Here is a 15,736-nt window from a genome sequence, read left to right on the forward strand (position 1 = left end):
CTTCTCAAGCGATACTATGTATTACAATAATGAAGATAAAGTTTAAAATCATATGACGCTGAAAGTGCTCGCCTCGCCGCTGCCATTCCGATGTGAATCGACCCTTAGGGTCCTAAGTTGTGATCTGTCGGCTGGAGACTAATATTAAAGACTTTACATATTATAATTTCAAACTTCAACTAAATAAGATAGGTCATCATCACCTACCTTTGAATTAAATTAGGCGCTTAAGTCTTGCGAAAACTGCAGGAAAGACTACTACAACTATAGTGTTAAAAAAAAACAGGGAACAACAGTAAAAGTACGTTATAATATTTGGATTGCATATACTTTGTTATTAAATAGACCTTTAAATAACCATTCAAATCATCACTCCTCCATTATTTTCCCTGGCAGGTGACAAAGTTCATGCTTGAAGCTCTCTAATTCTTCAAATGTTGGCATATCGCTCTTGTTGGGTACAAGCTTCAAGTTACATGATACAAGGCAGCCTATTTTCAATAGAGCCTAAAATTATTAAAGTCCTGTTAAACAATCTCAGTTTTAAATGAATAAAATGGTATTTGAGCGAATTGGCGAAATGAAATGGTATAGAACCAAATGATTTATCTATTAAAAGAGTGCTTAATCAATGGTTTAGGAGAAAAAGAATGAAATAAAAAACATTTTTTGTGTGATTTTAATTGCACCCTGTATTCGTTAAGCTGCTTTGGTAGTGCAAACTAGTGTGGTTGTTACGGTTTTTTTAAAACAACATAATATGAAGCAAAATAAAAACCGCAAAAAATGTATTCAACAAATGAAATAAAATTTACCTTCCTTGCAGGCATCGATATATCCGACCTCACGTACACATCAGAATTTTTCAAAAGTACATAAATAGGAAAACGCATTGTTAAACAGACGAATGGAAGTGTACTCGACGAAATTTCTAAAAATAAAATGATACCAAATTCAATGCACAGATTGAAAAATCGAAAAAAGTTTCCAGTATTTGAACAAAAATATTTACCGGGATACAGCCTAGTAGAGTACTTATCTTCCATTGAAAACAGTACTTTCATTTCGGGGAAATTAAAGGAAAATTTAACAATATCACCAATAGGACCTTTTTGTGGTCCTTCAACGTAGACAATAGCATGATCACCGACATCCACTGAAAAACCAGTTAAGGACTCTTCCTTAGAACCAGTTAAGGCGATGTTTTCATTCGTTGCTGATACTCTTTTCGTGAAACATTTGCTGACATCTGAGTTACTGATGAGACAGTACAATCTCGAATAAACTGTTTTTGGTTTTGGTCTACAACCAGCTACTCCTATCGTGACATCCAAAGACATGTTTGCTTTTAGCACAATAAAGGAGGGAACAGTGGGCATACGTGTAACGATACGTGGCACTTTGTTATCAGTCTGATTAATTTCTTCTTCTGATTCTAGTTTATATTCAATTTTCTCCACGAATGGGTTAACGAAGTATTCCCCTTTTATCGCACAGTTAGGACCTTTCGCAAGTTGGCTTGCATCTATCTTTGTAACACCTATAGGTATATCTTCAGACTTTATTGTTGCTAGAGTCTCAAACAAATTGGGAGTAGAAACACCATATATCTGAAATAGCGAATCTCTTAAATTGTTTCTCATCTGCGAATAGGGAATATTAGGAAAAAGTCGGAGTTGAAGGCGCTACTAGCACATACAGTATATAATATATAAATTTATACGTGGAGAGCCATGCTTCGGCACGAATGGGCCGGCTCGACCGGATAAATACCACGTTCTCACAGAAAACCGGCGTGAAACAGCGCTTGCGCTGTTTCACGCCGAGTGAATGAGTTTACCGGAGGCCCAATCCCCTAACCCCTACCCTATTCCCTTCCCTACCCTCAACTATTCCCTTCCCTTCCCTTCCCTACCCTCCCCTATTACCCTATTTCCTCTTAAAAGGTCGGCAACGCACTTGCAGCTCTTCTGATGCTGCGAGTGTCCATGGGCGACGGAAGTTGCTTTCCATCAGGTGACCCGTTTGCTCGTTTGCCCCCTTATTTCATTAAAAAAAAAAAAAAAAAACCGACCAAAATCCGACATGTTGCACTCGTCGTATCAGATTATTGACAGAAACGTTATCAAACGTCGAACAGCCCCCTTAGACAAAGTATCTTTCGTTAGAAACGATCACGAAATTCGTTATCAAAATGTATGCGGTTTGACATAAGTCATCGCTAAATGACATTTCGCTTTCGAAGACTAATGTCAAATCCCATACATTTTGATAATGAATTAAGTACTTCATCGTTTTTAACGAAAGGGACTTTGGCTACAGCCTCAGAACTTTTTGTTTATAACTGTCTATGCTGGTGTTGCCTCTAGCGTGAAAACATCGCAGTGATATATCATACTAGATGACGCCCGCAACTCTGTTGCGCCAAAATTCGTTTATCGCACGGGAACCGTACATTTTTCCGGGATAAAAAGTATCCTATGTCTTTTCCCGGGACTCAAAGTATCTCCATGCCTTTCAGCAAAATCGGTTCAGCGGTTTGAGCGTGAAGAGGTAACAGACAGACAGACACACTTTCACATTTATAATATTAGTATGGATTACGTAAAGATTTAAAATGGCAGATATTATAGAATAATAACTATTACCTCAACTTCAAAGGGATTATCTAAGAAATTCGAAGTTATCATTGAAGCTACTTCCGGAGGTAAAGGTACAGCGTTGTAATAATTAAAAACGACATAGTTCAATTTCTGTAGTTCTCTCTTTTCTGTACAATAAATTTCGTCACATATCCGATACGTGAGAAATAATTGTGTTATTCTGTAAAGCATTTTAAGAAGTATAATATTCGCCTTAAGAGGGCGACTAACCCAAAATATCAAACATCGTGATTCTCTCTTCACACTCACGCCCGTCTTTCATATGCCACGTGAAAAAGGACGACGCGGATTCATCGCCAAATTGGTTTTTTCTCAATAACTCGATAAATATACAATATTTTAAAAATCCGCTAGGTCGGATTCTCAATGATAGAATTTTATACAATGTGTTAAAATATTAACTTAGTTCAATGCAGGGTTATGGCAAAAAATCAAAAATTCGTGAAAATTAGATGCATCTTCGTGATTTTTTTCTATCGAGAAAATTTTAAGATATCTTGTTTTTGCTCAGATCGATTTCTTGGAAATTTAATGTAGTATCTAATTTTAGAAAATTAAACAATTCGGATTTTATTTTCAAGTATAAAAATGAATTATAAAATCGTAAATGGGTTAGTCGCCCCCTTAAGTAGGCATTACAACGAAATATGTGGCAGTATATATATCTTCACTTTCTGCATTTCAAATATTTAATAAATAATAATAATATCTATGGACGCTTCACACCACGTCAGTCTGGCCCCGTGGTAAGTACCTAAAGGGCTTGTGTTACGGGTACCAGACAACGGAAATATATTTAATACTTTTATACTATACATATATTTAAGATTTTTATTATATTATACACATATTTAAGTTCCTGGGTCATGGATGTGTAATCCATGACCCAGGAACTTTGAAAACTTTTTGTTCCGTCGGCGGGATTCGAACCCACGACCCCCGGCTTGAGCTACCAACTGAGCCACAGAGGTCGTAGCCACATACTTACCCTAAAAGACGTAGGTCTTCCAAAGGTATACCAACTAGATTCTTTATGACAACGAATATGATTGGCATATCTTCGTTTGCAGGCAAATTGTTGCTGCTCACGACGCAAAGCACTTCACCCATATCAGAACCTTTAGGTCCAATGGAATCAAACGGTACTACCTGTCCAATGCCTGCAAAAATTATATAGCAACGTGACTTTTTACTACTTGAAACAATAACATTTTAAACTTTCGCGTTGCATTATAATTAAACTTTTTAATCGGGACTTAACGCGACTTATTTAAGTAGTAATGCTACTACGAGTACATACTTTTTCTCGACGTTTCGGCCGTGTTGCAACGGCCGAAACGTCGAGAAAAAGTATGTACTCGTAGTTCTGTAGTAGGGGACTCACAGTCCCCTCGTGATCACGGCCGTTGCAATACGGCCGAAACGTCGAGAAAAAGTATGTACTCGTAGTTCTGTAGTAGGGGACTCACAGTCCCCTCGTGACCACGGCCGTTGCAACACGGCCGAAACGTCGAGAAAAAGTATATACTCGTAGTAGCATTACTACTTAAATAAGTCGCGTTAAGTCCCGATTAAAAAGTTTAATTACTTGAAACAATTATTACAAGGTTTAATAGCTACATTGAAATAAAAATATATTTCCTCAGTCGTAACCTTTCATGTCCTATTTTATGTCCGTTGGGTATTTCGAGATCTAACATTGCGGAATTCTCCTAGGTTTTACGAAATTACCAATGATATTCTATGTTACTAACGTAACTAGATTGGAAGTTTACGGTAGCAACGCGTTGCCACTTCGAAGATGCCTGCAGGCATATCTCACATACATAATGACATAACGAATATATGACTTGACATTGTCTTTTGAACAAAAAAGTGGTTACGCATTTCTGAGAATCTTTTGTAAGACATTGCTACTCTAGTATTTTAGAAACTCATTGGAAATTACTAAGTAATGTGTTCATACACGTAGGATAATAAGATATTACGTTATTTACGTCATCTTTAATATAAAGACATGTCTTACTTTAGTAATTAATATAATATAATAAATAAATATGGTAAATCCCAGAACTTCACCGTACATTCCGTGCAACCTAGAGTTTGACACCTCTCAGTATTGGCTATACTAGGCTATATCAAAAGAAATAATAAACACCGGCTTCTAACGTGAATTTGTTAAATAAGTCTACATAATCAACTAATAAAATATGCAACAACATTTATTAAAAAATATCTCAATAATTGCGGAATCTCCAACATATCAGAAGTGGGCACTTGTTGGAAACTTATTGCCGGCTCGAGAGACCAATCGGATGCGGACATGGCAACCCATAATTAGTATCGAACCCTATACAACATGTTCTTCGGTTAATATTTCCAATATAAGTGGGAACATACTCAGGAGACGTTACCAGAAAACGGATTTTCTCTCTAGATTTTAAAAATATGAGGCAACACTGATTTTCTCGTTGTTGAGAACGAGAAAATCAGAAAACAATTTTAAACAAAGCTATTGCTTTGTTTAAAATTGTTTTCTGTAAGCTGATAAGGTTGTAGAGCCTAATGAAAACTGCTTTACCATTTAAGAATATAAATAAAACCGGCCAAGTGCGAGTCGGACTCGCGCACGAAAGGTACAGCAAAAATTGACCAAAAATTGTGTTTTTTGTATGGGTCCCCCCTTAAATTTTTATTTTATTTAAATATTATTATTAATTATTAAAGTAGGTACACATGATATAATATTTTAGGCCTTTCTGAAAATTTCAAGTGCCTACCTATTGCCATTATTGATATCGAGCGAAAAAGGCCAAAAAAATCACGTTTGTTCTATGGGATAAATATTAATATTATTTTGTTTTTAGTATTTGTTGTTACAGCGGAAACAGATATACACAATCTATGAAAATTTCAGATGTCCATCTATAGCGGTTCTTGAGTGCGTACAGCCTGGCGACAGACAGACAAACAGACGGACAGACAACGAAGTCTTAGTAATAGGGTCCCGTTTTTACCCTTTGGGTACGGAACCCTGAAAAGGCCATTACAAAAGACGCATGAGAAATAAAAACTTTGTACGGTACTGTTTGAATAAAATGCAATTTTTATGAACTTTAAAATTACATAAATAATGCTATTGCTTAATCAGCATTACTTAACATAAATTACCAGCCAATATTGTAGTTCCGGGGAGTCTTAACTCGTACTTTTGCTTCAGTAAGTCCAGTGACTTCTTCGATTTTGATGTTAATTTCGACGATTTACCAGATCTTGATTTTCTACCGCTTGATTTCTTTGTGTCGCTCTTCAAAGTAACGCGGGATGTATCAGTCTCATCAAACTGTTCATCGGCCTCTTTTTTTCCAACAATCTCCCGGATCAATTCCAAAATTTTATTCTGATGTTTTAAATCTAAAAAAAACTTTAAAATTAAAAACAAAACATTAACCTTATATTCAAGTTTTCAAGGGTCTCCTTAGGTTCTATTGTGTTCGTTTCCGTTTATGATAATTAAATTCTAATTATCTCTAAGTAGTAAAATTATTTTATGTAGAGACGTTAATATATTATGCAAAGGTCATTCACAGAGGTTAAAATTTTTTACTAAGAAAATATATTTGCTCGAGCGAAAAATTGTAATAGTCTTTTGCTACATTATAATTGGATAGGTGTGTAAAATATACAAATAACAAAGTATACTATCATTTTGTAACACTATCGAATAGGACTGTAAAATGTTCTGACATAGGCTGCTTTCATAAAACTTATTCAGAACCGCTCAAATATTACGAACCTGTAACACATACGGGCGTATCGAACGGTCCATCCCAGTGTGATGAGGGTACGTATGGCTCAATTCGCTCCCAAATAAAATCACGTACATATTGTTCTAAACTTTCAACTTTACCTAAAACACGTCCGAAATACGCCAACTCCAGGAACCTTAGTGGCGCTAAACATGCTTCGGTATTTTTATCGTTTCTCGCACTTGAAAAAAAATTGAGATATATCCGATTTTCGAAAAAATTTTTTGGGACTTATCCAAAAGCGATCATAAACGACAGGATGTTCCTTTACAAGTGAAGTGGCAGAGATTGGAAAACACGTAAAATAAATCTACGACTGATGAAGATACAGATTACAGTTATAGAAAATTACAGTGTGTAGAGAATAAAAGGGGATTACTTGGCACTCTGAGCCACTCCCACGCCTGGAGTGATTGTGGCCACGTTATTAATCATGTCAGCCACTCTGACGGGGAAAACGTGACGTATTGTGAACGCCAACCAGCGCCGCTCCATGTGCTGCCACGTCCGAACAAAACATTGTTGATTGCCGCACCATACCTACCATTAGAAGACAATGAAGGCTGAGTAATATGCCCCATTGAACATATCACGCTAAGCAGAAATATTACGCGTTAAGCATGAAAAGTGACCTACATTTGAAAATGAAGCCACTGTGTGCATCAGTTGGTATAATGCACAGAGCATCCATATTTATGATCACATCGGACGCATTAGGTTTCACAGAGAAAACCTCTTGTATGCCAAGTCAGGGCCGAGTCAAAATTGTTCAACTTCTCACACTGCTGTGGTGCGTGCGGATATATTAACATTGTAAATTATAGTTACAGGTTTTTAAGAAAAAGGTAAAGCCTAACCATACCTTTGCAATATTTGGCCATATGGAAATATCAATATCGAAGCTTTGGTTTGGATAAATTTGATAGTGCATCCTCATCTCCCGAACGCATGGCCCAAGGTCAAACCAGCCCTCTTTGCACTCCGTTTCCTCAACATTTAGCACTTCAATCACAAACGATAACGTGAAAGTACTACTGCTATAATTTTCTGTACTAATCGCATTTTTGTTATTTCTGTTTTTACTCATTTTTATAATTTTTTTTTTTGTTGCTTTTATTTTCGTTTTATAAATTTCCTCGCTACGTTTGGACAACGTTTTGACGTAACGACTAACGTCAATGACAATAATTTTCTAAACAATGCAGGTTTTTTTTTCAACGAGAAATATTTCGTCTAGGAATTCGGGGTATGCTAATGATTTATTCAAAAGCCGTTTTAATTTCTTCGTTGCTGACCTTAGCATTTAAATTCCCTTTTACTCTATTTAAAACATTTTACCGGAACATGAAAAGACCGGAAAAATAGCTATGTATAACGCGGGGTTTTAAAAATCGGGTACATCCCTATTGCATCACCAGGATCCATCCCTATAACACCTCCCCTCCCGCGCCTCGAACGCCGCGGACCGCTCCGGCGCCCGCGCGGGGTCCGCTGGCCAGGGTTGCCAGATTGGGCGACAAGTAGCCAATTGGGCTATTTTGCGGTCCTCCGCGGCTACAAAAAATTTGGAATGGCGAGTTATCGCCTGTTGGGCGACACGGTTTTTTACTTATCGCCTATTGGGCTACTGCCTACTATTGTATTTTCGTGAACGCGGCCATAATATCAACGAACGCAGCGATGCGTTGTCTATGCGCGGCCACTTTCACTCATAATCTGTGGTTCGGCGCGTGGGTGGCTGTTGAATATCATTCTGTTCAGGAGCAGAGAGAGCTCCGGTAGGAGTGTTAGTGTTCTGTGAGAGAGAGGCAGTAGATATCATAGATAATCTATATTAATATGCTAAATGTGAAAGTATCTCTGTCTGTCTGTCTGTCTGTCTGTCTGTCTCGCTTTCACGCCAAAACTACCGAACCGATTGTAATGAAATTTTGTATACAGATAGTCTAAAGCCTGAGAAAGGACATAGGCTACTTTTTTACTGGAAAAAAGGGTTGTAAGAGGGTGAAAATACGAAAATTTGTTCAAATTAAGTTAATTCCAAAAATTCATACTAGATGGCGCCTTACGTCTCTTACATCGCGCTAACGCTTGCCCAACATCTTTCTATAAGAGGTGGTATCATCGTAAATTTGAGTTTCGATTTTTTTCGATTGTTATTTCTTTTTTACATTATTTAATAAGTCAGTACTTTATATTATATTATATATACAGTGACGTAACCTTAAACCTATCAATGATAAATAGTTTATGGGTAAAGTTGTGTAATTGGAGGGCTAAATAAGCTTTAAAATTTGGCATAATATATTATAAAGTTTAATTTTAAAAAATGAAATATTATGTGCACACTGCACAGCTGTTTTGATTTAAGGGGTACCAGGGTTTTTTTTTATAAAAGCTTTTGACACCAATTTTGTTGACATCACGCGCTATAAACTGAAGTCCACGCGGACGAAGTCGCGGGCAACAGCTAGTACATATATATACTGAGTAGATATGTTGGATCGTAATTTGCTCGACACCATCCAACTTTTTGCAGCAGATGACGATTAATATGCATAAAACATTTTTTATTTGTAAATACATAATTTTAAAATAAATACTATGAATTATAGATTTTCATTGCTAAATGTCACTTTTATAGTTGGGAAAAAAACCCCAAAAAATAAAAACAACTCGTTACCACTAATGCAAATTTACAAGTATCCAATTAAACCAAGAATCTTATGTTATATTATATAAGCTTCTTGAATTAAACGAAGCAAGTCTCCTTAAAATATTGATAAAATTACATGTAAATACATAACTCTAATGTAATAGAACAGTAGCATATAATATTATTCATACGTTTTATTGACATTACGTTTAATTACCGTGTTTCTTTTTTATTGGGCTACTTTGGGCTATCTTTTTATAGCGAAGTGGCGATTTGATCGGTCTTTGATCTGGCAACCCTGCCGCTGGCCAGTCAGTGCGATTTTGGCAATCAAGCGGCGCGCTGTGAAATTCGCGCCTCTCCGATCACGCGATCCTCCGCGCCTCACTCAAACGGTCATACCAGCGATGTTTATGTTCCCGCTGGCCTCTTGTGATTGCTTATTTTTTTTAATTGTTAACGTAAATGTGCTAATCTTGGTTAATGAATAAACGATTTTCAGTACAGAAGCGTTAAACTGGCGCCCATACTAGTGGCTCGAATCCCGCGGCTCGGACATTTTTACGTACATAATTACGTAAAATCGGGTAGGTAAATACCTAAACCGCTTGTGTGGCAGAAGCACGGACCTCCTACGTGATTATCCGTTCGCGTTTGGTTCGCGTACGATGACGAGAACACGGCAGGACGCGCTCCGGCATCGTCAACAAGATGGCGACGGCACGCCAACCGAGACCGGCGACGAAGACACTACCGGCGAGTTCGGCCGCGCTGAGCAACCTGCGGAAGGCACGAGACAACCGCAGGCACCAGCATTCCAACTCCCCGAGCAATTTCTATCTACGCTGGTAGATAGCATCACACGCGCTCAAGCTGAAGCGAACAGAACCCTTATCAGCTCACTGATGACATCCGCCGGAGACTTCAGGGCTTCTACCCCGGTGACGTCGACGTCATCAGCATGTGCGCCCGGCGGCAACTTCACGAAGTGCACCGCCAGATTCGACGGGTCATCCCATGACGGCGAAGTATTGGAGGCATTCCTCGACGCCGTCGAGATATTCAAGGACTGCGCAGCCGTCAGCGACGAGCATGCTCTCCGTGGATTACCAATGCTCCTGGAAGGCGACGCAGCGATATGGTGGAGAGGCGTCAAGTCGTCGGTCGCGACGTGGCACGACGCGCTCGCACGACTCCGCGCAATCTACGGCGTCGCTCAACCGGCGTACAAAATATTTAGACAGATTTTCGCGTCCGAACAACAAGATAACGAACGCGCCGAAGTTATGTTGTGTAAAGTGCGCGCTCTATTCGCTAAGTTGCCCTATAAAGTAGACGAAGTTATGCAAGTAGATATGTGTTACGGTTTGTTATGTAATAGACTTAAGAAAAGAGTGCCCCGCGAGTCTGTAAGTAGTTTAGATGAGTTACTGTGTAACACGAGGATCGCGGAGGATAACATGAAGGAATATCAAGTAAGTCCCGATATTATTAAAACACGTAAGTCGCAAACTATACCTACTTCTACTGGCCAGCACCCCGCGCGATCCAATTCGCCTTGCACGAGTACTGTCGCTACGCGCAATAAAAACAGGCCGCGTTGCAGCTATTGTAGAGCTTTCGGTCATATTAGTGATGAGTGTCGTAATCGCGAGAAAACTTCCCAAATAGGTAATAAGGGTAACGACCCCAGTTATAGTTCACCTAAAGTTGTCCGATGTTATGGTTGCGGTAAGACTGGTGTCGTGAGGGCGAAATGTGATGTTTGTAACCCGGGAACGTCGACTTCGATGCCGGCGACAAAAGAGGGGACGGGGCTCAATAGTGCGACATTTAATTATACCGACTCGAATAGGGATGTTACGTCGAGTCGCGATTTTTGTTATTGTTCCGATAAAGGTAGTGACACACATGTACACTTAGGTAGTACAGTCGCGTGCGAAAATTCATCGCACCCTATGGTGAATATTCGTGTTATGGGTCGTAACGGTGTGGCAATAGTCGACACGGGTGCTACACATTGCATCGCGAGTCCTATGTTGCATCGAATTTTAGTCGACGCGGGAGTACAATTTATCGAATCCCGCCGCGCTGTACGTTTGGCTGACGGGTCTCAGATGTTGCGGGACTTGTTGTCAGCTGAGGTCACAGTCACGATTGAAGGTCATGAGGTAACGAGTGAGTTCCTGGTACTGCCCGGGGACGAGACTAGAACACTATTGGGTGTCGAGTTCTTATCCCGGGCCGGTATGGTACTGGATGTTGCTCGAGGTAAGTGGATGTTCGCGGATGATCCCGAACTTTCGCATGACTTTGTGTATACCTACTCCCTTAGCCCAGCTGACACGGAGCTGTTGCGCGCCGACACCGCGCAGCTCTCGTTGCGCGAAGATGAAGGAACGAAGTTGTCAGTGGAGGAAAGGCGCACTCTCAACGAATTCATCAGTGACAGAACGGCCCAATTTGCGCGCCACGGTCCTGCCACGGAGTTCGCCACCCACCGTATAAAGGTGAGTCCAGACCAGGAGCCCATTGCTAACCCGCCGTACAGGATGTCCCAGAAACGGAAGGAGGCGTTGCAGAGGGAACTAGACAAGTTGCTACGTGACGACATAATCGAGGAATGCGAGTCTCCTTGGGCCTCGAATGTCGTCCTCGTGGCCAAGAAAGATGGAAGCTTGAGGATGTGTGTGGATTACCGGAGGCTCAACGCGGTAACCGAGCCAGACCGTTATCCACTCCCGCGCATTGAGGACATCCTGCACGCGGCCAAATCCAGTGAATACATGACAACCCTTGACCTGAGGTCAGGGTACCATCAGGTCAGCCTTTGCCCTGAGGATCAGGACAAGTCGGCGTTCACAACGCCGCTCGGAACCTTCAGATTCAAGCGGATGCCGATGGGCCTACGGAATTCCGGGGCCACTTTTCAAAGGTTGATGGACAGGTTCCGTTCAAACCTGAAGGGAGTAGAACTGCTGTCCTACTTGGATGACCTGGTCCTCCTGTCACCAGGTCCCTTCGAGAGGCACCTGGCGGACTTGAAGGCCGTCTTCGACCGGCTGGCCTTATTTAAGCTACGAGTCAATAGAGACAAGAGTCATTTCGCCCGAGAGTCGGTCAAGTTCCTGGGCCATGTTATCGCACCAGGCGGAATCCAGGTGGATCCGGACAAAACCGCGGCGGTAGATAACATGCTAGTGCCCACAAATGTGAAACACCTCAAGTTTTTTCTGCAAACGTCGAGTTGGTTCCGACGTTTTATACCGAATTACGCAGAGATTGCACGGCCCCTCACTAACCTCCTGAAGAAGACGAACGTTTGGCGATGGGACGCCGAGCAACAGGAGGCGTTCGAGCGCATTAAATCTCTCCTCGTATCCGCTCCCCTATTGCGTCAGGCAGATGAGGCAAGGCCATTCATTCTCTGCACTGACAGTAGTGGATATTGCCTCGGGGCCGTTCTCATGCAGGGGGAGGGCTCCGATGAGAGGCCGATCGAGTACGCAAGCCGACTTCTCACCAGTGCCGAGAGGAATTACTCGACGACTGAGCGGGAGGCTCTCGCTGTCGTGTGGGCTTTGTGTAAGTTCCGCGGTTATGTGGAAACCGCGAAGGTTATTGTCAGAACGGATCATCAGCCCTTGCGTTGGCTGATGAGTCAGAGGTCACCTAGCGGCCGACTGGCCAGGTGGGCCCTAACTCTGCAAGAGTTCGACCTAAGTATTGAATACACACCCGGACGTTCAAATGTGGTCGCAGACACGCTTTCGCGGCCCGTTTGTTCGCAGGACCCGGTATGCGACATATGTCTCACCGTTGTTGATCTGCCGAAACGGAGCAGTGGTGACGTCCGTGACAATCAACTGATGGACCCAGAGGTTCGCAAGATTATTGAGGACTTGGAGTCCGACGAACCCTCTAGGGGGAGACCATGGTCCGACCGCGGATATACACTTTCCGACGGAATCCTTTATAGGTACAGTTTGGAGTCCGACGACGGAGAAGACGCATGTTTGGTTGTGCCCGAGCACGAACGCAGGCAAGTGATGGCTGACCTCCATGATGCACCTACAGCAGGTCACTTCGGAGTGGAACGCACCTTGAGCCGCGTTCGGTCTCGCTACTATTGGCCTGGCATGCGCACGTTCGTGACTAATTATATTAAAGAATGTGTGCCCTGCCAGAGGTATAAGGCCGACAATCGGAAACCAGCGGGGCTGCTGCAAACCCCTGCCGTATCGAGAAGATTCGAAGTTGTCTCGGTGGACCTATTCGGCCCATTGGTTGAGACCCCAAGAAGAAACAGGTGGATCCTGATCGTGGAGGACGTCTGCTCGCGCTGGGTGGAATTGTTTCCACTCGAGAATGCCACCAGCGTCGAGTGTGCGCAGACGTTAGCCAACGAGGTTTTCCTCAGGTATGGTGTGCCACGCCGCCTCATCAGTGACAACGGCGTGCAATTTGTGAGCGAGGTCATGCAGCAGGTATGTCATGTTTTAGGGATCAGCCAGTCGCTCACGCCATTCTACCATCCGGAGGCCAACCCGATCGAGCGCAAGAACAGGGACCTCAAGGCTCAACTTGCTATTCTTGTGGGCCAGGATCATGACACCTGGGATTTACACCTCGCTGCGGTAAGGTTCGCGATGAATTCCGCCGTGACCAGCAGTACAGGGTACTCGCCGGCGCAATTAACTTTTGGAAGAGAGCTGCGAGCTCCTTATGACTCCGCCACGGACATGAGGGCTATCTTGGAGGTGGATAACTTCGTCCCAGGTATCACTCCCTACTTAAAGAAAATGGCCGCGACCCTGGATGACGCCAGAGACACTCACGAGAGGGCTCAGGCCGTCCAGAAGGATAATGCTGACAAGAAGCGCAGGACGCCTCCAGACTATCAGGTAGGGGATCTTGTCCTTCTGAAGACTCAGGGGCCAAACGATGCAGGGCGCGGACAATCCGCAAAGTTCATACCACGCCGTGACGGCCCATATCAAATCGGTAGTATTGCCAGCCCAACAACTTATATGTTGAAGAACGTTCAGACCGGGGAGGACGTGGGTAAATATCACGTTTCGCATCTCACGCCCTTCTCAGGCCAGGTAGAATCTCCCGTCCGGGAGAAACGTAAACGTGGAAGGCCACGTAGATACTTAGATAACTAGCCCAACGGCGAGGCGCCTAGTTAGGCTAGAGGGGGAGGATATAACGCGGGGTTTTAAAAATCGGGTACATCCCTATTGCATCACCAGGATCCATCCCTATAACACCTCCCCTCCCCCGCCTCGAACGCCGCGGACCGCTCCGGCGCCCGCGCGGGGTCCGCTGGCCAGTCAGTGCGATTTTGGCAATCAAGCGGCGCGCTGTGAAATTCGCGCCTCTCCGATCACGCGATCCTCCGCGCCTCACTCAAACGGTCATACCAGCGATGTTTATGTTCCCGCTGGCCTCTTGTGATTGCTTATTTTTTTTAATTGTTAACGTAAATGTGCTAATCTTGGTTAATGAATAAACGATTTTCAGTACAGAAGCGTTAAATATGTTAAATTTTACTTATCTAATTTAATAAAAAATGTATGCCAGAGATAGAGATAGTCCCTAATTGTTGCCAGACCCAGGTACTAAGGCTTGGCAATAAATTCTTGTACAATTGAGACTGTCGGCGTTCTCCAAGGCACCTTAATATTGGGCGAACATAAATTTTATTTCTGGAGCCAGCCCAATACGAGTCAGTAATAACTTTAATAAGCAATATGAGTGCAAATTGTAAGGCGGAAAAGGGGTAAAATGCGTCTTAACACGTATCTTTACATAAAATGTATTTTAACAGCCAAAGCATGCGAACAAAAGTAGATATTCAACTTTCAAGTCACTTCTACAGTACTAAGAGCACAATCTAAAATCAGAATAGTTGATTTTGCGAACCACAAAGCTTTTAAACTTTAGATCATAATATATCACTCTGAAATGATATTCCAGATCTTTCGAACAAACTTTGTACAAGCGTCACTGAGTTCGAACAAGTTCATTCCCTTTGGAACTATTTTAAAGATGTTTTACAACTGAAATATTCCGATAAATTGAACCGGTCGTGTTCTGTTAGGTGTTGTAAAGAATTATTTCCCTGTAGGCTTCGTTGCAACATACGAGAACAATAACACGATTTCTCTCACCTATTCAAACAACTCTTCTCTGCTCCCAATTCTCAAGCTGATATTTTATTGAATATTCATCTTCATACTGTAATAAGTTAAGGCTAAGATTATTAGTTTATGATGAGATAGGCTGTAGGCATGGTTTTTCGTGAATAATTGGCCCAGGAAGCTTGAAATCAGTAATATACTTAGCAAAATCCGCCAAAATAAAGAATCCTGATGACCTAGCTGAAGCATTTATACGTGGGAGAGCCATGCTTCGGCACGAATGGGCCGGCTCGACCGGAGAAATACCACGTTCTCACAGAAAACCGGCATGAAACAGCGCTTGCGCTGTGTTTCGCCGAGTGAGTGAGTTTACCGGAGGCCCAATCCCCTACCCTATTCCCTTCCCTGCCCTCCCCTATTCCCTCCCCTTCCCTACCTTCCCCTATTCTCTTCCCTACCTTC

The 15,736-nt window shown here is 42.3% G+C and overlaps 1 protein-coding gene across 1 annotated transcript; it reads right to left on the minus strand.

Annotated features, from left to right (window-relative positions):
- Positions 1 to 327: 327 nt before the first annotated feature.
- LOC121733642 lies at positions 328 to 7,559 on the minus strand. The gene is made up of 9 exons (XM_042123957.1): positions 7,335 to 7,559; positions 6,852 to 7,012; positions 6,460 to 6,653; positions 5,835 to 6,077; positions 3,652 to 3,823; positions 2,649 to 2,823; positions 1,013 to 1,610; positions 816 to 931; positions 328 to 507 (listed from the first exon to the last, which is right to left on the minus strand). The coding sequence occupies exons 1-9, from the start codon at positions 7,557 to 7,559 to the stop codon at positions 370 to 372; spliced, it is 2,022 nt and encodes a 673-aa protein (XP_041979891.1). The 3' UTR covers positions 328 to 369.
- Positions 7,560 to 15,736: the final 8,177 nt, after the last annotated feature.

Source organism: Aricia agestis, chromosome 14 (assembly GCF_905147365.1).
Source record: "Aricia agestis chromosome 14, ilAriAges1.1, whole genome shotgun sequence".
Lineage (NCBI taxonomy): Eukaryota > Metazoa > Arthropoda > Insecta > Lepidoptera > Lycaenidae > Aricia > Aricia agestis.